Source organism: Rhea pennata, chromosome 1, assembly GCF_028389875.1.
Source record: "Rhea pennata isolate bPtePen1 chromosome 1, bPtePen1.pri, whole genome shotgun sequence".
In the NCBI taxonomy this organism is placed as follows: domain Eukaryota; kingdom Metazoa; phylum Chordata; class Aves; order Rheiformes; family Rheidae; genus Rhea; species Rhea pennata.
In genome coordinates this window covers 88,655,532-88,680,797 of record NC_084663.1, presented here as the reverse complement: position 1 = coordinate 88,680,797, position 25,266 = coordinate 88,655,532, and the positions used below count along the sequence as shown (strand labels likewise).

At 44.7% G+C, this 25,266-nt stretch overlaps 1 protein-coding gene across 1 annotated transcript; it reads right to left on the bottom strand.

Moving 5' to 3' along the window:
• Positions 1–793: 793 nt before the first annotated feature.
• Positions 794–18,577, bottom strand: LRRC58 (leucine rich repeat containing 58). The gene is made up of 4 exons (XM_062595116.1): positions 18,036–18,577; positions 8,666–8,794; positions 7,111–7,388; positions 794–5,584 (listed from the first exon to the last, which is right to left on the bottom strand). The coding sequence occupies exons 1-4, from the start codon at positions 18,548–18,550 to the stop codon at positions 5,376–5,378; spliced, it is 1,131 nt and encodes a 376-aa protein (XP_062451100.1). The 5' UTR covers positions 18,551–18,577; the 3' UTR covers positions 794–5,375.
• Between the last annotated feature and the right edge of the window lie 6,689 nt (positions 18,578–25,266).

Sequence of the window (25,266 nt, the reverse complement as noted above, 5' to 3'; positions counted from 1 at the left end):
TTTTAGATCTGTGCAATTCTGTGCGAGTCTAAAAATGTCAGTTTGGCATTCTGAACATCTGTTTCAGGCATCTACATAACTCGTGTTTCATTTATACACTTCTCATTGCAATAGTGCTAAAAACAGAAATGGAAGTTTGAGAGCTGAGGTTCATTCCTTTAAATTAGAAGACAAGCAGGTAGTGACAGGAATATGTTGGACATTTGGAAAGACTTCTGCACTAGAAAGGGATTTCAGCACCAGAACAAGTGCCCTCAGCCCTTGGAGGTTTTCAAGACACAGCTAGAGAAACCCACAGTGACCAGGACTAGTGCTGGAAACAGTCCTGTTTAAAGGGGGAGGTTGGACTAGAGACCTCCAGAGGTTCCTTCTGGCCAATGCTTTGATTCTGCGTTTCCTAATATAGAAAAGGTATTAAGAAGGTTCCAAAAAGGGGTATCATATATAAAAAGATGCAAAAATATTCCCAGCCTGATTGTTACAGTCAAGGTCATCGGATCCTACAGCATTTTATACTATTAGAAACGGAGTTGTTGAAAAATTTGAGAGGCTTATTATTCATATAGTCGAACCATCTCTGTGAAGAAGTTCTTGCTGAACTTGATATTAAGTAGTTCTTGTTTTACACTATCCCACTTTCCAATATGCCACACTGCTGAATTGACAACTAGTAATTGCACTGTAGGAATGGAAATATTTTGGCAATAAAATCACAGAAACTCTAGGATGTATGAGGAAACATGCGATTACACACGAAATGGGAACATGTTAGCCAGTTAAGACAATCAGAACATTAAATTTAAGAAGTCATTTATAGATTTCAAAGTTAGCCCCTTAAAATGAGTGAAACCATTCAAGAACTTCAAAACTGCTGTTTCAGATTGCTAGAAATCTCTATAAAGTGACACTGTCTTCACTTCTCTTATTTTTATCTTACCCATTAATTACTTTTACATTTGAATTGTGGAACAAATTTATGCAACAGTGTTCCAGGAGTAAAAGTTTCCTGTCTGTAACATTTTCCAGTCCCATAATAATGTTATAAATGGGTCCCGTAAGCCAAGAGTTTCAGCACTCCCTTTGGAAGACTCACCTGCTCTTGGCTTTCCGCAGCATGGATTAAATCTAATCTGTTCCCAGACCATGTGTAGCCCCATTTTTAATGTTCACAGTTCCGTCTGCAGCAATACAAGAACAGAGATTTTGTCAAGTAACAGACAGAAACAGTTGTAGAAATAACATTTTTGGTTTAGTGTTACAATTTGTTTTACAGCTCATTAAGAAATACTGTTAGAGATATTATATATTCATACATTTCTAGCAAAATATATTTTTAAAAACATAAGGCACTTTAAGACTTCATAAAACAAATGCTCATGATAAAAATTCACAAGAGGGCTAGATGAGAACCCTTTCTACCCTTAATGCTCAGGTCAGTAAAAGATCAATCCTCTAGTCAGGCAGGCAAATGAAATAATCAATAGAAAGGCTTCCAAGATAGAGTTACTGCTGTGTTAGTGTGCATCCTGAAGTAGTCTATTTGAAGTATCTTGAGACTCTACAAAGACGGGGGGAGAGGAGGAATTCATCTGCCTGGTGTGAATAAGATGCATTAAAATAGATCTTTCAACTGGGTAACAAAGACACATTGCAGGGATTAAGTTTCATTACTTTCATTGGATTAAATTCCTCCCATTCATTATTGCCAAAAAGAGTAAGCAACAAAAAGGAGTTGGTTCTCCCCTCCCTCCCCCCTACTTCCATTATAATTCAATACAAGATTTCAAAGACTTGAAGTGACCAGGACAGAAGTCCATGAAAAACTGCATCTGGCCACTTCAAGAGTATGTTTAAATATTCATTACTGACTTCCTCAAGTCTCACCTTTAATAAGAGAAAGAGAAACATGAAAGAATTGGCAACTATATAAATTGCTTCCAGTCAAATTGGTATTTTGCTTCTTTTTGATGCGATCCCACTATTCACATTAAGTACCTGCCTTCAGAAATACCCCATCAGCTCTTCTTGGCAATGGGATGGAGGGACAAAGGGACATTGTAGGCAGGGTCCTAGACACTGCAGGGAAAATGGAATGAGCAGCTTCACTTAACACACTTGTGTCTCAACTTAAGCATGTTTTCAAAAGCTGGGCATGCTGGGCTACTGTAGCAACACGGGGACTGATACCAAAACATTGACTGAAGACTCTGCCAATGGAGATGCATCTGTAGGAACTGAAATCCACTATTTAAAACTGCCAAAAGAGCTGTAATGCTGGCAAACCCGTTATCTACTTTTCAGTGCCTCTGCAGGAGGAAGGGGACAACAGAAACAAATTCCTACCATCCTCAACATATTTTCAAGTTTTGTCTGTTTGGGGGCTAACAAATGCTGAAAAAAAGGCTCCTGAGGGCTCAGTATGTTCAGCACTGCACTGGAGCCTTCTCAAATCTAACTCAGGCATACGGGGGGGAACCACAACCAGCTGTATTTCTTACAAGTCCTTGATTAGTTTAAAACCTGACTTACTTGAATTGCACTTCAAAGCTCACTGGCAAAAAACAAACAAACAAAAAATTAGCTGTATTCAGGAACATATATAAATTTTTTAAGATAAAAGATACTTTATCATACAGTCTAAAAATTTTCAAAGAACTGCATAAAGATATCCATTGCATGAGCTGCCAAGTTTTGACCTGGCTACAGAGAAAAAGCAACAAAGACAGATCACTATTAACCTTAGTAGAATTGGGCCAGAAATTGGACACTAGTTTGGCTGGAAAAGAAAATGCAGTTAAAGCAGGAGCTAAATTAGAACCAGTCACCAGTATGGAGCCATTAGTCTTAACTCATCATCCAGAGGTGTTACTATGCAAATAGGATTTATGGCAGCAAAGCGGTTGTGAAATTATTTAATTTTTTTTGAAGTGGAAGGTATGTCACTAAAGAAAAGCTGCTGTTTAAGAGAAGACAGACAGTACCTCACGGCCCTGAGCTCAAAAGATCTTGAGATCTCAACTTGCGTGGCTCACATTCACTGGCAAAAGAACCAAGCTCTAGATCACTCGGTTGCTCACTAGTTATACTAGCAGTAAATCTGAAATTGTGTCTCTGCAGTCAGTTTGCTGTCATCTAGCATTGGTAGGACAATATGCACTTGGGACAGGAAAAAGCACCTGAAGGAGAAGATGAAGGACGAAACGTGAGCCACTGATCCTAATCCAACCAACATCAAGCAATTGGGTTCTCTCAAAACTTTTAGATTCTTCTTCCCAAGCAAAACTCACAGAATTTGCTTAAGAGACATCCAGTTGCTTCGAACATTTACCTTACTGTGTCTTAAATATACATAAAAAAGGCAAAGAGTATGTGCCATTTAGTCCCTTAGGCATGCGTCTGTGCACAGGGGCAATCTTTAGAGTCTACATTGCAATGACTAATAACCGAAGCGGGGCTACTTCACAACTCGATTGTTTCTTTCGAAGCATTCTCTACAAAAGGAACCCAGGGAACGGAGCCATACTGTCAAGTAACTTCAAGGCAAGAAGTTCAACCTGCCCACCAAGACAGACTGGCACATACCAAATTTCACAGACCTTGTTTTTCAGGTCACATTAAAAGAAAAATTGCTTTTAAAAAAATCACTAAAGCTAGCTATAAAGAGTAAAATTATCAAAGTGCTTCATTAAAGTGTCAAATATAATTAAAAGACCCATTAACACTGAGCTGCCGTAAGATATTCAAATAGCTCCATGTGTTTTCCGAATGCAGGAGAGGAACACAAGTTTTTATTTCCCCTTTCCCTAAAGTGGGTTTAAGGAAAAAAAAAAAAAGAAAAGTTGTGCCAGTTCATTTAGCTTCTTACCACTGTAAGTATTTACTATGCTCATGCATTTGAATGTACAGTTGGATTTGTTGTATCTCAAACTGCATCAAAGGGGCTGCTGCTGTGATTATTGATAAAGAGGCAGCTCTGACTGAGCAAAACATACACCAGTCCCCTAAGTAGATGTACAAATACCTGCCAATTTCATAATTTTAAAAGTTATTTCTTAATTCTTAAAGTTCTGAGCTATTTTCTGCAGCTCTCCTTTAAACACGGTTTAAGATAACTGAATGTGTTACCTGAACAATCCGACAGACTGCCTAAGCTTTTGGAACAAGAGCAAACGCAAACAGATAAACAAGCAAGAAGCTTCCAAACCAACTTATAAGGCATATTTTCTGAGCACCTTGCACATATTCCTCCTACCAGATTTTCTTCTCATGTTAGAAATAAAGAAAAAAACAACACCTCCACCGTGCTTCTCCCTGTACTTTTAACTCACTAAACTGCTGCCTACTTTAAGCAGATGAACTTAAAGACAGCGTTAAGATGAACTTAACACCATACCAAGCATAGTAGAGCTAGCCACAGTGGGCGACATGGTTGTTTAAAGACTGGAAAGGTCAATCTTAAAACCCTTCCTGCAAGTCACATATTTAAGAGATTTGCTCCAGTAAGCTGAGAGGTCAAAGGCATGATACAGAGCATTGCATTTGGTCCCTAGCACAGGCACATATGGCCAAAGATCCAAACTAATCCCAAGTTTCAACAGAGTAACTTTTCTATTGTTTCGAGGCTATGTAAAGACAGCAACAGTCCAGGTGTAATGGGAAGGGGTAAGAAGAGGGGAAAAAAAGGAATTAAGTTAGGAAGAAACACAAAGAGCAGCTTGGTACAATAAGGAAGAAAAAGGGTAACTCAGTTGTAGGGCTGTAAAGTCTACAAAAGCATAAAAATCCTATGCCTCTAGACAAAGAAAGAATAATTATAGTCTGGGAAAAATCTACTCCTGACCAAAAAAAAGAAATCACATTTTTTCAAATGGATGTAAAATCTGTAACTAAAATTAAAAGGAGACAGAAAAGAATCAAAACACTGTACAAAACAATGGGGTCCACATATACCCACATAGCATCGTTAATCTGTTTCTGATTTACCACAGTGTTATAAGCCCTGGACAATGTCACCTTTGCTCTGCAGGATAACTAAAGTCCAGTGAAGTGTCATATATTAAAACCCCTTTAAAATCTGCCCACGAAAAAAAACAAAAAAACAAAAAAAAAACCCCTCCCACTGCATACAAGGGTGACCTCCCAGACAACAGACGTTTTTAACAACCCCAGGCAACCTACAGGCACTATGCCACTGAGTTAGTTCTCCTAAGTAGCCTTGCACCAAGCAAGTCTAGCCTTGCTAAGATGTTCTTACATCCCCTTACATGGACTTGAGGACAGTTTCTTGTGAGCCCCTCCGGCAAGAAGCTCATACTTCACAGTTCCATTATTGCTTTTCTAATGTTTTCCTTCCAGTCTTTCTCTCTCAGTCTCTTTTATCCTAGGAGGACTTTCTGCATCCTGCGCGCAGCAACACTGGCTTCATCCTCAGAGTCGGACTCGCTCTGAGAAGTGGAGCTCTGGGAGGCAGAGCTGCAGGGAGAGGAGCACTCCGGGGAGCACAAGTAGTGCATCAACGGGAGACGATACTTCCCACAGAAGTCAACAAACTTGATTTGTCTAACGCAGCTGTCAAAGTAGACACCTGTAAGGGCAGAGATCACAGTGACAACATATGAGACAGCAGGCTGAGAAATGTGTAAGCTCTGCAGGGTTGTTGATGCTCAAATTAGCATTTAACTGACACAGCACTAAATGGGGAAGCAGAAGAGACACCAGAGAAAGAAGGTACCAGGACACACATGGAAACTGGCATGTGAAATTTCTTTTCTCAGTACACTAAACAGAAAAAAAAATCCTATAAAAGTATAATAGGTAGATGATTCAGAAAGACAAGTTCTACATCAAAAGACACAGGACAGCAATTCCAAAGAATGAGGCAATTTCTTCCAAGTTTTAAGGAGAAATCTCAGGCTGGAAATTTCCAGAATTCTCCTTAAATGTTCAAAGAATTCACCCACCCTACTTTCAAGTTTGTAAAACCTCTTCCACATGCTAGCAAAGACTTGTCTGCAAATAAACCCTGTCTCCTTCATAGCTCCACTTCTCTTCTGCTTGAGTGAAGTCATCATGCTGAGTTTGGGTGAATCTCTCCATGGCAACAGTGCTGCTCTGACACACAGTTACATTTCTCTCCTGTCACACGGAGTGATTTTAGATGCTGACATTTTCAGAATTTTCCAATGGTGTTTAAGTCCTAGGAGGTTTGGAGCAAGCTTTTCTCCTGCAGTGTTAGAGCAACACTCTAAGTGCTGTGCTAGGTCATAAGAAACAAAGTGGGAAGAAAAAAAAGAAAAAGAAAAGAAAAGAAAATCCACTGTTACCCATACCGTGAAAAAATCAAAAAAGAGAGAGGGGGAGAGAGAGAGAGAAAATAAACAACTCTTCCGATGTGAATTCCAGCCCTTACATACTGTCCTATAAGGAGATAAGATATGGACTGCAGATTAGAGAGCAATTTAAAAATATCTTTTTTTGGGGGGGGGGTTAATCTTTTATGGATAGAATGCACAGATCATTCACTCTGGATGAAAATTAAGCATTAAGCCAAATTAAACCCAAGCATTCCAGGCTTATCTATAAAGTCCTCTGCATATAGGTGCTGTAAACTAGCTGTCCCAGGCAAGACCTTTATTAATTGCTCTTGGTAACTGGCAAGCACTAAAACCTCCTCTTTTTCAACCAGAAACTGGATCTACTGTCCAGCAGTCCAAATATAAATCTTTGCAAAAGTTCTCCTGTCCTTTAACCAGTTTGTGATATTTTAGGGCAGACTGTTCAGAAACTTCAGGATGTACCAGCACTACAGAGTGCTGGGATAAGCCATGAGGATTCTGACAAAAATCTTATATCCTCATGCAAACATGACAAACTAGCACATGACAAACTAGCACTACAACTTTAAACAGTGTTCCTAAGTTAAGAAATGGCAGCTAACAAGCTTCCTTAAAGATAAGGTTGCAGGAGAGCTGGAGCTAATGAAATACAGCTCTACAGAAGTTGGATGCAACAACGTATCTAAGCTTACTGATCTACTAAAGTCTTAGCAAGTCACAGGGAAAGAAAACTAGCAGGTAGAAGAGGGAAGTAGAGGAGCAAAGGTGAGCTTACCCCCACATTTAGGATTGGGACAGTTGCTGGCCAAGCTCAGATACCGGACAAGATTCTCTGGGAGATCGCTGGGAGCATAGGGAACATTGCGCGTTTTAATTGTGCGTCCAGCCAGTTCCTGGAGACTTGGGGGATTGTAGGTCAGGTCACGGACAAACCGAACCACAAGCGGGTTCCCACGCAAGCTCAGCTCTTCCAGGTGAACCAGGTTGAGAATCTCTCGAGGGAGGTAAGTCAGCAGATTATTGTGCAGGCTAAGGGAACGCAGGGAATGCAGCCTGAAGATGGAGATGGAAACCCCGTCAAGAGGTGCAAGCAAAATCATTCCACAATTGCATTACACACAGACCTGATTACTCTCCCTCCACCCATCTACTTCTTCCCTCTGTTTCTTCCCTCCTTTTAAAGCATAAATGCACACTGAAAGAGCTGCTATTACTCCCGCACACCCAATGCCCTAGAAAACTTGGGTTAGTTCCTCAATGCCTGTTACAGTCTGAAATATGCTGCCACCCTTCTTGCTTCTCCTCCCCCTGGTAAAAAAGTAGTATGGATTTCTTCTCCAGAATACAAACAGCACTTTTAGAGGGAGATAGTATTTCCTTATACCCTTATAGTACATGCATCAAAAACAGTTCCATACAATACTCTTGATTAAGTCACCTGCTTTCACTCATGCATTAAAGATGAATGTTGGTAGGCAGCCAACTCCGGAAAACCCCATGTTTTCATTGCCTGCAGCTGCATCACCTTGTGCTGTGATGCTATCAGATCTCAAAAACTAAGCAAGTTCAGGCCAGGTTAGCATCTGCATGGGTGATGAGCAGTTTCTTGGCTTTTGGAGGAGGCATTCTCCTCTCTCAGGAAGTGCAAAGCAATGCTCCAGCACAGTATCCAAGGATGCTATGGTCTCAAACCAATGCAAGTTACAAGATAACTGAAGTCATTAAAAATTATCCCTCAGGAATAACCCCACTATGTCATCAAATTCTAACTCAGAAAATGTCTACGCTGCCACCCAATTGCTTTTGGGGTTATAACTACACTGAATTCTTCACCTCCAATCTTAGGCTACCCAAACAGCATTAAGCATCCTCTCTCTCCCATTATGTAACACATAAAGCAGTAACTTATTCTCTAGAGCTGTGCTGTGGGATTTTAATGAATGCGAACACATTCTGAGATCCTGGAACAAGAAATGCCAAGGGAAAACAGGTAGGGGATGGTACAACACATACAAACATAAAAGGCTTTTGGTGAAAGACAAAACAGACTAAAGCATTCCTGATCAAGAACACAGCAACATGGCAGTTTATTTTTTCTGAGTTGCTCAGGTGCTTCTCAGGATTTCCTGTAGAAAACCCTTAAGTCCCCTTAACATTTTTTCCACAATCTTTTGATAGAGGCTTTCATATTACGTATTCATGGTCTGCCAGCAGTGCATCATGCTAAAGCTACTCCTGTTCAAGTCTAGATAGATTAAAAAAAATGAAGGACAAACAGATCCTCCCAGTTGCTTTTGTCCACATATGCAGAATGAAGAGTAAATACTCACTGTGCCAACTGAGGTGGAATGCTCTGGATCTTGTTGTCACATAAAACTAGATAGCTTAGAGAAGGCAGGTTTGCTAATTCAGGCGGAATTGAAGTAATGAAATTCCCTCCAAGGTACAGAAATTCTAAACTGAAAGGGAAAATACCACATTTCATTAAGGTCACTTCCAGTTTCATTTTAACACTGTCTTCTCATCTCCTGGGTTTCTTAAAGTTACAGTTAAACTTTTTTCAACGTTTCTCAAACTTAAGCTGACTATGTATGAGATAATTTGCTGAGAGAGGGGGAAGGGGAAAACAAGCTGAGCGGCACATCAAAAATACAAGAGTGGCTGATCTGCAACAGGTAATACCGAAATTTACCTTCATTCGGTCTTTTACAGTCACCACTATATCTGCAGGAAAGTACCAGCCACTCCTACACCTATCCCACATGCAAAACATCTGCCCTTACCTCCAAGGCAAAGCAGTCTGTGCACACACAGTTTGCAGCACTCCTGCAGCTGTTGCTGCAACCAGTGGGAGTTCTCCATTTCAACAGGAGCAAAGCAAGAAAGTATCAGCTGTCTCTGAAAAACCCCATGGCTCTTGGCTCTGCACAAGTGCTAGTTGCTCTTTATAGTGTCACTTGATTCCCCAGTGACTAACTGTGACCTTCCAGCAGAAGAAAGGCACCCAGTCCAGCTTTAGCATAATTCACATACCGACAACAGTACAGCAGCAACAGCACAGACACCATCTGATGAAGCCACCCAAGTACACACATGCAGTTTCTCAGGTAGACTGATCTCATTATACCCGCACCATGGAGCCCAAAGTTACCACAGACATTAGTTTGGATGGGCTTAACTCCAGTTGGGGGCAGGGGAACACTGCCTGTCCTGCCAATACATAGTACTCTGGACAGGAGATGGGTGCTAATGTGTCTCCTCGGTCCTTTCTGCCAAACAGAAGTATTTGCTGTACATCTCTGCCCTTCCTGAAAAAAAAATTGTCATGTACAACTTCAGTGTAGTTGCTGTGAGTCCACTTCTCAGTGTCCCTATCGAACAGTCGAGGACTTCTCCTTCCCTGTTCTCAGATGTTGCCTGGAAGAGGAGAAAGGGAATATTTGGCTTTGGTACCTCTGGCTGGGATGAAACACAACTGCTAATCATGATTAAGTCAACTTTTTCTGGTGCCTCAAGAAGGTGGATCCATAGTCCTATCTGCAGGTGTCTGCAGTACTCATGCTTGCTCAAGATCTCTGATAGGTACTCAGATGAGTTGGGTAAGTACAGCGTACATTGCCTCCCGGCCCACCAAGGGGAGAGACGAGACAAGACCCTGCAAGTCAGGGGAGCATAAATGGCCACAACTATCAGCGTCTCTTTTGGAACAGCTTGTGACTTCCTTGGAATAGGAGACACCATCTCACCATTACTCCTGGAGAGAGACTACAGATACAGTTGGCAAAGGAGCACATGGCCAAACCACCCAAGGGACACAGTGCCTGACCCAGGAAAGGCTTAAACCCTGGACCTGAGCCAGGGCACACATGGAGCGCCAGAGAAACTCCTGGCTGAGGCATCCACTGAGACAGCGCACAAGAACGGTAGAGAGAGACTATTTTATTTCATTCTTCCAAGAAACATGAACCCAAGGATCCAGTGACAGCATTTGCTTGGGCTCCAGAGGTCATGAACAGAGTCCATCTGCCCAAAAGGAAGAACAGGAGAACAACAGAGCACTGCAACATAAGACAGAATGCTCACAGAGCTTGACTTGCCCCAGCATCACACACCCTTTTGAAGAATACCAGAAGCATGCTAAACACCAGAAATCTGGCAAAGTAGCCACAAAATTAAGCCATTTCTGAGCCTTAGTTTTAACTGAATTTGGCCATTTGAAACAAAGCCATTTTACTTGCTTCAGTTGAGAGATAGAGAGGACAGCACATACGGAAGTCATTTTAAACATACAAAAAAGCACACAAACAAAAAACACACCATACAACATACACCAACCCACCACTCAGAAGCGGCCCCTTTCCTAATAAACAACCTTTAGGTGAGTAGTGGTGGCAGGAAGAAGGTTGTTGTGCAGAGAACACGTCAAGGGGATTTATTTTTTAATTAAATTTAGATCCCTGACAAAGTCCAAAATTTTAGTTAAAATTCCTCCTTCAGCCCCCATTGTTTCCCAAGGTGGATTTAGGCTGCCTGGTTCTCATTAGGACTGTAACTGCTGACACTACAGTTCCTATGCAAAATTTAACTCTATGCCATTGCAGGAGCCCATGCTGAAAACTGTTGGGCAAGGGACTTTCAGCAATGTGGATTTCAATGTTTAAACAAGATTTGTACAAGTCTCCATTTCCTAGGAAAAGTGAATAATTAACTCTGCGTCCTCTCTGTTTGAAGACAATAATGTCAGTAAGGCCATGCTGCATAAAAACACATAATGCCAGGGAAACAAGCAGAATGAAGCAAAACATACAGTAAATAATGTTTTCCAAAACCATTTCAAGGCTTCAAATGCATAAGTTTCAGGACCAACGTCCTGCACAAACTCAAAGTGCAAAAACATGGCCAAGCTATTTACAGCTTTAAAATCCATTCTTTTAAAAGTTTGTGTAAGCTAGTATAGCTGAGGGTTCTCCTAAGATACATAAGCCAAAAATCAGACTACAAACTATCACTAACTAAAAATGCCACTGAAGATAATTCCTTATCTTTAAATTCCTTAAAATTTGTTTTCTTTTAACATATCTTATGAATCATCTTTCAGAGGTCAGTAGATTAACACCACACAAGGCCTAGTCTGATACATCAAACCCAAGACTTCCAATATCAATTTGCGATATGAATTAAACGGCAAGTTTGTAACACTTTACAGGGAGGAAATTTTGAGTCTATAAAGAGACTTATTCTACATGCAGTGAAGATATTCTAACAGCTTCCATCGAACTACAGCTCAGTAGCAAAAGCAATCCATTAAAAAAAAAAATCAAAAATACAGTTTGTTGGAAAGAAGGATCTAGTCTACCCTTGGCTGAGCAAGACAGATGAACTAATAACAGTCATTTCTGTATCAAATTAAAATGTCAAGACCTGTTTGAGCAGAACTAATGACATGGGCAAGGATTTTAAAGAGACACCACTATTTTGTAATTAGCGCTGACCACACCATTAGGGTCACAATTTAACTCATCTATTCCTGGTATGATTTTCATGTCATACTAACTTCATACCTAGCATCCAAGGCAATGCTGGCTCTCAAGCATTCCTGCTTGGAGGATCAGAAGGCAACACAAGAACAAGCTTAGCAAGTGAGATTTCCAAGTAATCATTCACAAGAAGAGCCAATTTTTCCAGCAGTCATTAAGCTGGATATCCCTGGGGACCAGCCATCTCAAGTCTCATGCAGGTACAAATCACTGCGTACACAGAGGGAGAGCTGGAATTTGTCTGTACTTTCAAAAGTCAGTCCAAGAACTTAGAAAAATCAGTGAGCAACCGCACTTCTTGTTGGCTAAAGAGAATGTAAGCTTAGCCCTTATTTCTGAAGCTAGAATAAATTATGTACTTCTAACCTAAGGCTGGCTGTACAAGTTTCAAGCTAGGGACAAAAACACACATAGCATCATTATACCATGGCTGTAGCATAAGCACATTCCCTATTAGACATCAGCGAATCAACACGGGACAGGTACCTGGTGTCAGAGAACAACAGATCCCAGGTTTGTCACATCCATTCCCTTCTCTCCCCACTATAAGGGTTTCTACAAGTCTCTTCTCTGTACATTGGTAGCTTCTTTCAAATTCGGGGACATTTTCTAACCTCCATTCCTCCAGTATTTTTGGTTAAAGTTGGCCACTGAGCTCTAAAGTGATTCTAAGAACAATAAAATATGGAGATAACTCTTCCAATATGCAAGCATGCACGCACACACATACCACAGATCTCATCTTAGGAAGAGAAACCATGCTAAGGAATGGCAGCCTGCTTTGGAGAGCAACACAGGATCTCCCATTTGGCAGGTATGCAAGATCACTGCAAATGTCCACAAACATCTGGTACACAGCCATCTGCATGAAAGCTAAAGAAAATATTTGACAGAGTAATTAGTAGGGGCAGATGCCTTCTCTTGCCATTTAGCAGTATTTACAAATACACTAAGAAAGGGCTATGACCTCTTTCAGTCTTACATCCAGCAGGCCCCTCACTCAACGCAGCCAGCACTAATCGCCGCCAAGAAGCAGTCCGCACTTCAAACCCATCATCAGATGCTCCTCGCCCGTGAGGAATTTCACAACTGGAGATTAAGGTGACAGTATAAATTCTTCTGCTTATGGAAAGGAAGCAGGGAAATGCTCACACAGTTATGAACTGATTCAGATGGTGGCATCAAAATGTACTTTTGACATGCCAAGAGACTGAACACTTTTGCTTAAATATGACTTGAAGGCTTCCACATCATCATGTACCATAAAACAATCTAAAAGGCTCCAAAACACTCATAAAATAGGAAGTGCCCATTCTGAGCACTAGAGGTATTTCTAACACTGTCAATTACTCTAAGACTTTCACAGTGCTGTTTCAAGGGCAGACTGCCTTCCAGCACAGAAGACACTCAAAATTTCAATCCATCCAGTTTCCCTAAAGATATTTGCTTGGATAAAACCTAACAGCTGACATCAAACAGATGCATCTAAATAGCTAATCTGAAAAGAAACAACGAACCTGAATTAACTCCAGGTCTTTTTAAGACAAGCTTTTTAGCAAGAAATTTCCCCCCAGCAGTTCTGAGGCTCACACAAGGGAGGATTTTAAAAGCAGCCCACAGCACACTCCTGCTCACCCTGTTCTACGATTTGTTAATTCCTGAGAGAACTACACAGCTTTTGCTGACACACAAATTTAAGATCAAACAGTTGTCTGAAAACTATTTGCAAAACGTTTGAAGAGGGAAAGAAAAAAGGGAAACAGCAAGCAAACTTCCTAATGTTGTATCTTCATCAAAGCTTCATTTGCTGTTTTTCCCACACCATAACTGGCATTCTTAAGCATATGCTTGTCTAACATGCTTAATACTATCCATGAGTAAAAACAGATCCTCTGGCTTTCATTGCATCTAAGCCTTTACACAAAACTTGCACGAATCCAGTTACAAGTTCAAGGCCTTTGATCCCAGCCCTTGAATAAATGGGCTTAACTAGAAATACCCAAGCAAGCAGGAAAGGAACCTCTATGACAGACATCTGAAAACAGCACAGTTCTTTCCCACCCTCTTTCTGCTTGTTCCTAGTGCTCTACTGAACCCAGAAGGTATTAACAAGAAGAGTAAGACTAAACTTAAAGTTCATATTAGGAGATTCAAGGTACCAATTGCATTTCACTAATCTCTTAAGAACTTTTCCCTCTAGGGAACATTTACAAGACCTCTCCCACAGAATGCATTGATGAAGGCAAGCCGCATGCCCATCAGCCAAAGGCTACAATTGGACAGATGAAGTCCCTTTATCACGCTGCCTTGCCAACTAATTTTGTACAGAACACACACAATACATGATTGTATTTCTTGCTAACTAACTAAATACATGCTTCTTAATGCATCCCCAACTAGATCAGCAGAAGGAGGAAACAGCACTATCGATGTGCTGGATGAACGTCTATGCAGCAAAGTAGCTCACAGCTAAGGAACTGTTAGGAGCTGTGAATCAAGTCTGAGAAAATGGTTTCCCATAATCTCATACCAAAAACACACCATGATCAATGCTGGAGGTAGAACTACAGAAGAGATGATGCTTACAATCACCTATTCTAAGTTACTCTTTTATTTGGCAAACACATACGAAAGCAATGCAAAGAGGGCTGCGCTTATTTGGCGCATTTTCTACTCTAAATTCACAGCAACACCCAATGCGGCAATTCAGCACACACGCTATACTGACGCTGCTCAGCCGACAGTCAACCAATGGATCACAAGGAAAGCGCAGTATTGTATTTTCCACAGTACCTCCATGGGGGAAAGTATGCAGCAAAGACCATTCATTCCTGGTGCTGGCATGCTCTGACCAGCATCATCACACTGCTATCATTATAGTGGTCATGTCTAACTACTTATGGAGACATTTGAAGAAAACAACAATCATTAGGACACTTTCAGGTGGTCATTCTAAAACTGGCCGAGAGCTAACTGATAATTTATGAAGAAGGTGAAACGTCCTTTCTTCCAGCACAGGATCTCACACAGCACACAACTAAAACACTTGTGTGGGCAAGGATGGGCAGATGGCTGAAGCTGGGAGAAATAACATGAGACTGCAAGACTGGCTACAGTTCTTACTGCAGTTCATTAACTTGCCAAATCCCTGGAAACATGCTAGGAAGTTTTTCAGAAAATGTCTGACCCTGGCTTGCTGCAAAGTTGTGGATTTATTGCCTTCATATGAGTAAGCATTCATGACTCACATCTCTTGTTCCAAGGTCTTTGGTTTTGTAGTTGCCAGCATGTTCCTTCTCCTTTTGCAGAACAGATCCTCTAGCCTTCTATTCTTGCAGCTTCATCATGCAGGCTCCTTACCTGCTGTATCCTTGGTCTTCATTAAAACAATTGACGTGCTATCTCTTCAAAAACTACAATAGAAAGCTATTTTGGAAAGGGAGAAAAAATATGAAGCTTAACTATTAAGAATTAAAGAGCTCAGTCATTCCCTGGAAACACAAGAAGTATCTCTAGATCTCTGCAACTATGGCCAACTCTTTAGTCAGGCTCTAGAGCAAATAGGAAGCTGCCAGGGTCACAGGAGGAAGAGGACTGCTGGCCCCAGGAACCCCAGTATCAGCAGGCAGAATGTGTCTGGTCAAAACACTGCTTGCATTCCTCTGTGGTTTCAGAGACCATGAGACATGAAGAAAATTTCTCTGATGGGAAGTGGCCTATGGAAAAAGTCTCAAAGTGTTGGTCTGCGAGCAACAACGAGACAGACAGTGTGTAGCCTGAGCTGTGAGGCTGAGGATAACAGAGAAGACTCAATATCTACTCCAGGTCCTACCTTCCCCTCCCTTCACCTGGGCACTATGGAATTAATAGAAACCTCTGTGCCACTTTGTCACAAAACCCGGCTCTGCTCTGTCTTTGCTCAGGCTCATTTTGCCCACCTCAAAATTATCCATGTTCATTTGGAAGATACCTCTCTTGTTGGCGGATGGGAGGAGGGTCTAGCAGCAATTTCTCTTCAGTATATATTCGCTACCCTTTTGGTAAGAGTGGCATTGGCTACCTCGCTCCAACCAGTAGTCTCAAGATTCCCTGTGGAGTCAAGATTCAAGGAATATTAAGTTATGAATGTATTGTTTTCTCCCAGCTCTGGCAAACAAGCATGCCTCTCTCATCGGTTGCTTAAGTGGTTCCACAAACATAAGAGTCACTGATGGCAACATCCATGAAGAAGCTGACAATCCTGGAGGAATGTGAATTTGCTATCTTGAGCTAAAGTTCAGTTTTATTAAGGTGACGTACTAGCAGAGGTTCAATGAGTGAACAGTTATTACACAGGCAGCAGACATGAAGCGAGTTCAGTTTTTCTGCCTGACACATCATATTTTAATGATAAACAAGATGTCCTTTGTCCATGATGCCCTATCAGAATTGTCATTCTGGGGTTCAAGCAAGACCAGCCCGGGAAAACCTGCAGGGCAGGACAAACAGGAGCCCTGCTTCAGGGCAAGCCAGAGGAATAAAGCAGAGTAAACAGGCAGCAGTAGTTTGCTGGAGTATAGCATGCTGGAGCACTGTACACAGCCCACTGGGGCATCACACAAAGCACTGTGCAGCCTAGTAGCTCAGGCTGAGCAATGATAGCTTCCCAGGTCAGCAGCAGAGCGTGAAACAGCATTGAAACAGCATTGCTCTCCTCCACTGACTTCCTCTCCTACGAAGGGAGTGCCACTGCCCTCATTCCCTATGGTATCCCTGAAGTGACTGCACCTGAACAGGGAGAAAGTTTAGATTCCTCTTCCACCTGACAGTTCCAACCCAGGATGCAACCCAGCTCTGCTGAGAAGCGCAAGGCATTCCCTAGCTCTCAATATACCAAACAGCATCTCTGGACTTTAGCTTAGCCCAGCATTGCTCCAGAGCCCCGAAAGAAGCACACTGTGTGCTGTCTGAGCAAAAACTGCACACTATGCTGCATTTTATCATCTGTGACAGACAAAGCCATTTCCCTCCAGCATTCAAGCAGCTTTACTACCTCCACCTAGGACTTAAGGACACAGCATGCCACATACAACATCTTCTGCTTCCACTGGATCTGGCTCTGCTGAGCCACTGTGGCGGGCGAATCCAACTACTTAGGGTCAAGGTTGCTGAAGTTTGCATAAGAGAGGCTGCCTTCAGTGAGTCTCCCAGCAAAAGGCCTGAGGTGGAGAAAGTTCAAACCCAAGTCTTAGCAAAGAGGCACATGGAGGCTTGGGAAAACAGCTGAACACATGGAAGTGTTCACATGTAACAAGCGAGACGCACAGTTCCCAGCTTGTTCAGGAGTAAGGCAGGCTTCAGAAGTACAAATCTGAGGTCAATGCAGAGAGCAACAGCCAAACCTATGTACGATCTGTCCTCGACCCAGGAATGTTCTTAACTACTATGATTCAGTCATAGGGTTTTACATCACTGGCCTGCAGAGGCTTGATCCAGCTCCAGAGCTGGGTGTATCGGGGCACCTGAGCACAGCCTAAGGCTCTATGCCCCAGGAGATCTGTCAGTTGATAATGGCTACATGAGCCACAAGGGTGGAGAGAAATAAATCAAGAAGCCCAGCCATGCCAGCAAACACTGCGAGACTGGAGCTCTAACAACAAGAAGGGCCCTATTGTCCGTATATGCCACAACCGTCTCTTTATTCTCTTGCACGGTCCACCAGGCACGAGCTGCATGAGAGCCGAGCTTTTGTTCTTCGCTTACCTAGAGACCTGTATTAAAGCAAAAACACGGAGCACTTTCCCAAGGCACTTTCTGTGTGCTAACTGAACTGTCACTAGAAGAGCTCCCCTTGCCCCACAGCAGCCCCAGGGCCATGAAACCCTGGGAGCCTTGCCCACGTTGCGGGGGCAGAAGGCCGCTCGTTCATTCGGGAGAGGAAAACCAACCCGATGTGCACGTGAAGGGGGAGAGCGATGCTTTAAGGGCACCCGAGGCTGGGCAAAACTCAGCGCCCGCACAGTGCCACGCCGGCGGGAGGGTGCAGGCCGCGCTCTCCGGGCCACGCGCTCCGCTTGCGAGCGAGAAAACCAAGCCCGGGCTGCTGGGCGGCTGCGGCCTGCCCGGGCAGCCCGGCGCGGGGAGGGGGCACCCCAGCGCCGGGAGCCCGGCGGCAGGCCCTCACCTGCGCAGCTCCTGGATGTCGGGCGGGATGCCGTGCAGGCGGTTGCCGCCGAGGCTGAGGCTCTGCAGCCCGCGGAGGCCGAGCAGGGCGGGCGGCACCTCGGCGAAGCGGTTGCCGCTGAGGTTGAGGACGCGCAGCGAGCGGCCGAGCGGCGCCTGCCCCAGCCCCTTGGGCAGCGAGCCGGGCCCGCCCAGCCGGTTGTTCTTGGCCAGCAGCGTGCGGAGGCGCGGCAGCGCCAGCAGCTCCGCGCCCAGCTCCGCCAGCCCCGTCCCGCTCACGTCCAGCTCCTCCAGCGCCGGGAACCACTGCGACAGCCCCGCCGGCAGCGGGCCCGACAGCCGCCGCGGCGACAGCACCAGCCGCCGCGCCTCCGCGCTGCGCCGCGCCGCCAGCTCCGCCGCCAGCTCCGCCGCCGCCGCCGCCTCGCCCGCCGCCGGGCCGCGCCGCGGCAGCTCCGGCTCCGGCTCTGGCTCCGGCGCCGCGGCGGGGTCACCGGCCTCGGCCGCCGCCGCCATCGCGCTCGCACCGACCGAGCGACGCGCCTCGCTCCGCCGCTTGCGTCACGCGGAGGCCCCTCCGGGCCCCGGAACCTGGATAGCCCCGCGGCGCCGCCGCCTGCCCATGCTCGATCCCGGGCGCGCCGCATTGACGCAGGCTGCGGGGCGCCCGCCGGCGGGCGGCGCCGGGAGCGCGCGCCCCTCCCACCGCGGCCCCGGAACGAGCATGCGAGGGGCGGCGCGGAGGAAGGGGCGGCGCGGCGCGGCAGCGCGTGTGGGGGGCAGCGCGGGGGCGGCGGGCCCCGGTCGTCCCCCGCTCCGGCGGGGTTTGCCTGCCTCGGCTCGGAGCTGCCCCCTGCGGCGGGGCAGAGGAATCCGTACGGCCCCGGCACGCAAAGAAGCGCCTCCGTGTCGGCATGGCTGACCGCAGCCCGGCTGCCACAGCAGAGCGGCGTTGGGGTTGCCGTTAGGTCCCCGCGTTAGCGTTACGACCGCCTCCGCGTTACCGTTCCCCCGCGGTGTCACAGGCCTGAGGGACGGGCCAGCAGGGCTGCCCGAAAACCTGGGTGTCCACCGAGGGCCTGGGAGTGGCACCTGTGTACTTCAGTGTCTTCTGCACCGACGGTACTGAAGTAGCAAGTCCTTCTAACTGAAAGGAAAAATGATTCTCTCACTCGTCCTCAGACTCCAACATGCTTGCTGGGTTAGGGGTTTCTCAAGTCACCTCTGTTTTCTCGCTGCCGGTGGTAACGCCTGACCTGTTGCCTCTCTGTTACACGGTCTAGACCAGGAGCTGGCATGCTCCTGGGCAAGCCGTGTGGCCTGGTCAGGCGGTCACCAAGGGCTGAAGACCCAGAGCAGCCAAAGTGCAACTTAGGAGACCAGCAGCCCCAGCAAACCCAGTGTTTCCCAGCCCAGTATATCACCATAGTCAATGCTCTGTGTTCCCACTTCCACTTGATACCAAAGACATTATCAGCGACATCCTCAGAGAGCCCCTCAGATTCCCGGAGAGACTCCCCTGTTCAGTCGTTCAGAAGAAATGGCATTTCTCAGTGCCCTCGTGATTACACACTGTAAAAGCTGCCCCCTAAATTATACTGATTTCAGTCTTTTGTCAAGAGGGAACAATCAGCTCCAGAGAAGTGTGTCTGCACCAAGAAGAGGTGGCAGCTGGAAACGAGGTCTTGGAGACCTCCTGTTGGTGGTACACTGGAATAAAGCTGTGCGCTCAGAACTACCTTGCGGTGTGTCCTAGCCAGATGTCAAAAGACAGCTCTGTTCTTGGGCAAGGACATCCACAGGAGTTTAGCTGGAGCATTCAGTAAGTCTGTCAGGCTAGGTTGTGTGATGCAGGCTGCATCTTAATACTGAACCAACCTGGATCATACCACATGATTCTGGATTCTGGATTTCAATTGCCCTTTGGACACAGACTAAAAGCTATGTAATCAGTAATCACATTTTAGAAGCAGCAGCAACAGCAATGTGTGACTACAACGAGAAGATTCTCTGCCCAAGGCAACTTTTGCCCTGGCAAAGTCTAGGCTTAAAAAACAGACTTGTTTTGCTTCTATGTGATGCAAAGGGAACCAAAATGAATGGAATGGTGGTCTCCTTCCCACTCAAAACGCTTTATGTTCACAAAAGTCTCTGTCATCTTAGAGTTGAAGAAATGCAAACAAACCAGAGTTGGCTTGTACCAGCCAAGGATTTAAAAAGAATGTGTGAAACAGCAAAGATGCTGCATTCAAAGGTCTCCAGAATACCATGTACAAAACCCATGGTCCACTAGTTTTTCTTGGACACTGCAAGAACACTAGATTTCCAAAATGAGTATTTGAAGGGACAGCTTCATTTCCTAAGAGCAGGGAGTTGTCAGAGTTGTGCTCAGTCTTCAAGAAAGCATGTGTTGTAGTGGGTAGGGTTAAACAAGTCTCCTTCTGACCAGGTCTCTTTCTGTTGGACTGGGTTCATTTGTTTTTGAAGCCAGTATGGTTACACAAATGCAATCCCTGCTGTGAAGCAAGAGACAGCCACATAGAAGCAGAAATTGTACCAGCATAGCTATTCCTTTTCAATATAATGTTGTCCACTCTATCCAGGTTGTGCTGTTTTAGCTAGACCAGGATAGCTAGTGGCAGGTTTGATGTAAACACAAGTGTCTGGTCATCTGGATTTTATTCTTGCCTACTACAGTGCTTTAAGCATTAGTTCTGCCAAAGTTGTGATCTGTGGACTGGTTCATTTCTTTTTCAGGTACCAGGTCTTATGATAGATCAGTCCACTCCCATCTTCAGAATTAAAGATAATAAATACCTTACGATACCTTTTGGAATCTTGATCAGCCACTTAAATAGCATATATCACAGTCTGAAGTTGAAAAAAACTAGAGAATTGTGAAGTAATTAAGTGCACATAGCAACACAATGCAACAACTCACTAATACTCAGATGTACTTTGCTCCCTAAAAACAGGTCAGAGTTTAAGCTAGGCCTCTGCTAGAGATGGGGAACAGACTTCCTGTCTCCCACCCTCTAAAATCACTTAGCTTCAGTAAGTATGCACAACACAAAGTATTTATAGTGCCACCGAGCCAAATTGGCAGCTAACACTTTGCTTCATTCCTTCTTTAAATCTTGGGAAATTCCAGCAGTAGAATATAAGCAGGGAAATAGACCTATTTTGAAGCTGAGCACTGAGAGGCCATGGAATGTCAGTGTTAAGACATGCATACACAGCAGCTAGTATATGGTAGAGGAGTTATTTGGGCATTATTTGTTACGATGCAAAAAGTAACGTGTGAGAGGCAATGTTATTTTTTTAAAAAACTTTGAAAGGAGCATATCCACTAAAACAAAGTAACACAACCTTCTCCTCTGTTGGACTGTTGTTTGCATAGAAGAGCTCACAGTAGCAAAGCTGCTAAGTCCATTACAGTTGTGTGAGAGGAATGTAAAGAGATTATGCTCATGTAATACAACACCATTAGAAGTTACTTCATCATTCATTTGAGCAAAGGTGACACTACCCAATGAGCCCCATCCTCATAATGTCACAGCAAAGAGAAACAGAAGGGACCTCAGGAGGGTCACCAGTCTGTTCTCCCATCTTAGAATAGGATTAGCTACACATTGACTATTCCTGATGGTTGGTTTTCTAGTCTATTCTTAAAAGAGCTCCAAGGAGGGAGACCGTGAAACCTCAAGGAAGTATCTTCCATTTCTTTGCTATCCTTTGGGTTCAAAAGCATTCTCTGAGTCTAATCTAGAGCTGTCTTGCTGCAGCACAAGCTACAGTGTCCCATTCACTGCAGAGAGAGAGGCCAGACTGGTGGTTCCTCTTTGGTTTGATGGTTTTCCTTGGTTTGATGGCTTTATTTTGGACTGATGGCTTTCCTCTTGATAGCAGTCTCTGCTGAAAAAAAAGACACTTAGAGAAGCCCTCCTTCTTCTCTTAACTATGCCTGAGGCATCTGATCTGTCCTTGTAAGTCATGTTTTCAAGACCATTTGTTATTTTTGTTTGCCTGTGAGTTCTTTCCAATCTGATCCACCTCCTTCCTGAAAGACACTGCCCAAACCAGAAGTTACTCCAGCGAAGGCCTCCATGATGCCACATGGAACAGAGTGATTGCACCATGTTTTACAGACTGTGCCTCTCTGTATTCTTCCTAGTACAGTGGTTTGCCTTTTTTCACAGCAGTGTGACCCTAAGTCACCTTCAGCTTGCACTCTGCTGGTATATCATTTTTTTTTGTCTAGAACTGCATCCTAGGTATTATAAACATACCATTTTAAGACACTAAGAATCATAGACTTGGTAAGGTTGGAAGGGACCTCTGGAGATCATCTAGTCCAACCCCCAAACGAGTGGCCTATACAGGGATGAAACCCGTGACCTTGGCATTATTAGCACCACGCTCTAACCAACTGAGATAAACCTAACCTCAAGTAGGTATTTGCTGCCCAGCCTGTATGAGGCAGGAGAAATCAAGTGTGTAGACGGTAAAACCCTAAACTGATCCTTATTAAATAGCTATTTCCTGTTCTTCCATTTTTTGAGATACTTCTGATTTTCTTTCCTGTCTTCCAAATACCTTGCACCTTCCCCCAACCAGAAATTGCCTAGCTTTCTAGTAGCTGTCATGCCATCTGATGTCGCATAGGTTTAAAATGTTTAACTTGAGCTGTGGCAGAAAAGGACCACCTAGTGCAGTTTTGGAAGCATTTCAAGCAAGCTCCCAAGGGTTCCTTACCAACAAGCCTAACCTCAGCCTTCCTGGTTGAGGCCTGTATGTGTGTATATGTGTGTATGTGTATGTGTATGGGCTAGTGGCCCCAGTAGACCAGTAGTAAAGACATGTATTCACTCAGGCAAGTGTAGTATGATAGAAACAAGCCAGCCTGTTGGGAACATAGAGAATGTGGGGGGAACACCCATTAAAGTGTTTGAGGGCTGAAGAGCAAAAGAAATAGAGGGGAATAAGTATAGGTAAAAGTGAATCAAAGATAATTTTCCTGGCTTTAACAGGGCTTTATAAGATGCCTCAAAGTGGGTTATGCAGAATACCTAACTGCAGTGGAAAGAACAAGGGGTTATTGCAAGTGAAAAACTGCTTAAGTGATAGCAAACAGGTTTGCCTCGAGCTAACCACACAGCAGATGGGATTGTGTTTCCATTAGGTAGAGTTTTTTCTCCTTTCCCCCCCCCCCCCCCAAGACCCCGAAAATGAGACATATGCTTTATTCTCTGTCCAAAAAGCTATTGGATGGATGGAGAAAGAGAGGATAGACAACATCTATCTAATCTGAGAGACTGGTAACAATCTCAGAAATACCATGCTCCTACCAGGTCCAGCCAGATAAGAACCAAAGACAAAAGAGGACCCTAACTGGGACACATCCTGTAGCACAAGCTCAACAATAGACACCACAGGATCCACACAGACTGTCCCAATATCAAGAAAGTATTGGTCTGACATAGATCTTGTTGTTTACTGGTTGCGACAAGATGCAGAGCTCCAGATCTCTGGGCTGTAGGAGTCCTGGTTTTCATGGAGCTTCTGGGAGAAGGGAGACTGGGCAGGACCTGGCGGTATGTCCTAGGAAATAGTATAGCTTTGACATGGAGAATCAAGAAAACAGTGGAGGGACATGGAAGGGAAATGGTGGACAAGTTGAAAAGGAGCACAAAATAAAGCATTGCAATGCCATTAGACAGAAGTAAAACTGATCTCTTGGCAGAGAAGCCCCACTTGGGGAAACTTGCACAGAGAAACTTTGGCATAAGTCTAGTATAGCTGAGGCATTTAGGAGTGTGCATCAGCATCAATTACTCTCTGCTGGCTGCTTGCACAGTCAACACAAATTTGAACGTTTCTGGTATATAGGAAAGCACTTCTCCTAGCTGAATTTCTCTCAGTTTTAAGCTGTGGCATCTCTGCTGCTGCTAAGGGGACCAAGTGTGCAGTGTGTGGCCTCCAAACCTGCCCTACAGATGTCTCTCATACATAGATGTCATACAGATGACATCCCATACAGCTGTCTATCTACTGGCTCTGTGACAAAAGCAGTCCTCAACTCTCTCCTGTACTGAACGGCCCAAACTTGCAACAGACGAGCCAGGCTGGAGGGAGCTGACACCCTGAGTGCTGTAGGATGCAGAAGGGCAGGGCAGACGCTCAGCAAGATCACAGAGCAACACCGTGACAAACTGACACGTACGATGCTCTGTTGCAGACACACCATAGGAGAGAGGAGAGAAAGAGAGAATTGTTTGCATTTCACAAATGCCTTAGAAATTTCCCCGCCACAATTTAGACAATTTTTCCAGAGGAGGAGCGAAGCACAGTGAAAGGCAAGGATATGTCATAGGAGACAAAGCAGTGCTTGTGGCAGGGCTGCTGCTCCTGCTTGCTTGCCATCTCATTTTTGTCCAGGCCAGAGGGAGAAGTGCTAAGCCAGGGCTTAACACTGCAGTCCCACAGCTCCTTCCTGCCAGCACACATCGCTTACACACACAGCATGACAAAGCCAAAAGGATGTATGTCACAGTCCAGCTCGCAGCTGGATGGACTCACAGCATGCTGTGCTTTGGTGGGCTCCATGCTCCAAGCATGGTGGTTCCTGATGGCTGGCAAGCACTTGCTCTTTCACAGTACAGCTCCAAGCAGGACACTGCACGATAAACCTGAGTAACTGTGCAGAAGTAGCCTTCCCTTAAGAAACACCGATTCAAGCCCAGTCTGCAGACAGGATTTCCGCCCCTCCAAAGTCGACTCCCTTCCACCATGCAAACCCATACTGAACTGAATTGAAAAAAGAAACATATTGAGTTTTAGCTCTACTTAGGGCTCACCAAAAACACCTTTCCACTCCTCCTGGGGCCCTTCTCTCTGTCCATCAGGCACAGGAAAAAAACAGTTTCAGGAGCAGGATTAAAAACAATGTGATTTTTTCTTCATTGCCAGCTCTCCCCTCCCCCTCCTCAGTCAAAGGCAGGTCCCCTTATTACCATCATTAAATACAGTCCCTGTGACTGTACATGGTCAGGAACCCCATGGTGCTATGACACAAACACATCACAGGTAGAAAGCTGCTGTTTTCCCAGGGGCACAGGTGGAGTGTGTTGCAGAGTGAAAGGGGAATTGAAAGGCCTGTGAAGCAGTCTCGTTACCAAGAATGCATAGCTGGGAAGCAGGAACCTTGGCAGCAGGTTATGTTTCTGCTGCTG

Excerpts from the sequence above, each read along its gene's own strand:
- LRRC58 (XM_062595116.1), bottom strand. The coding sequence starts at position 18,550 with ATGGCGGCGGCGGCCGAGGCCGGTGACCCCGCCGCGGCGCCGGAGCCA. Across the intron at positions 8,795-18,035 it reads GACATCCAGGAGCTGCGCAG|TTTAGAATTTCTGTACCTTG; the intron begins GTGAGGGCCTGC and ends TTTCCCTTTCAG. Across the intron at positions 7,389-8,665 it reads ATTCCACCTCAGTTGGCACA|GCTGCATTCCCTGCGTTCCC; the intron begins GTGAGTATTTAC and ends CTCCATCTTCAG.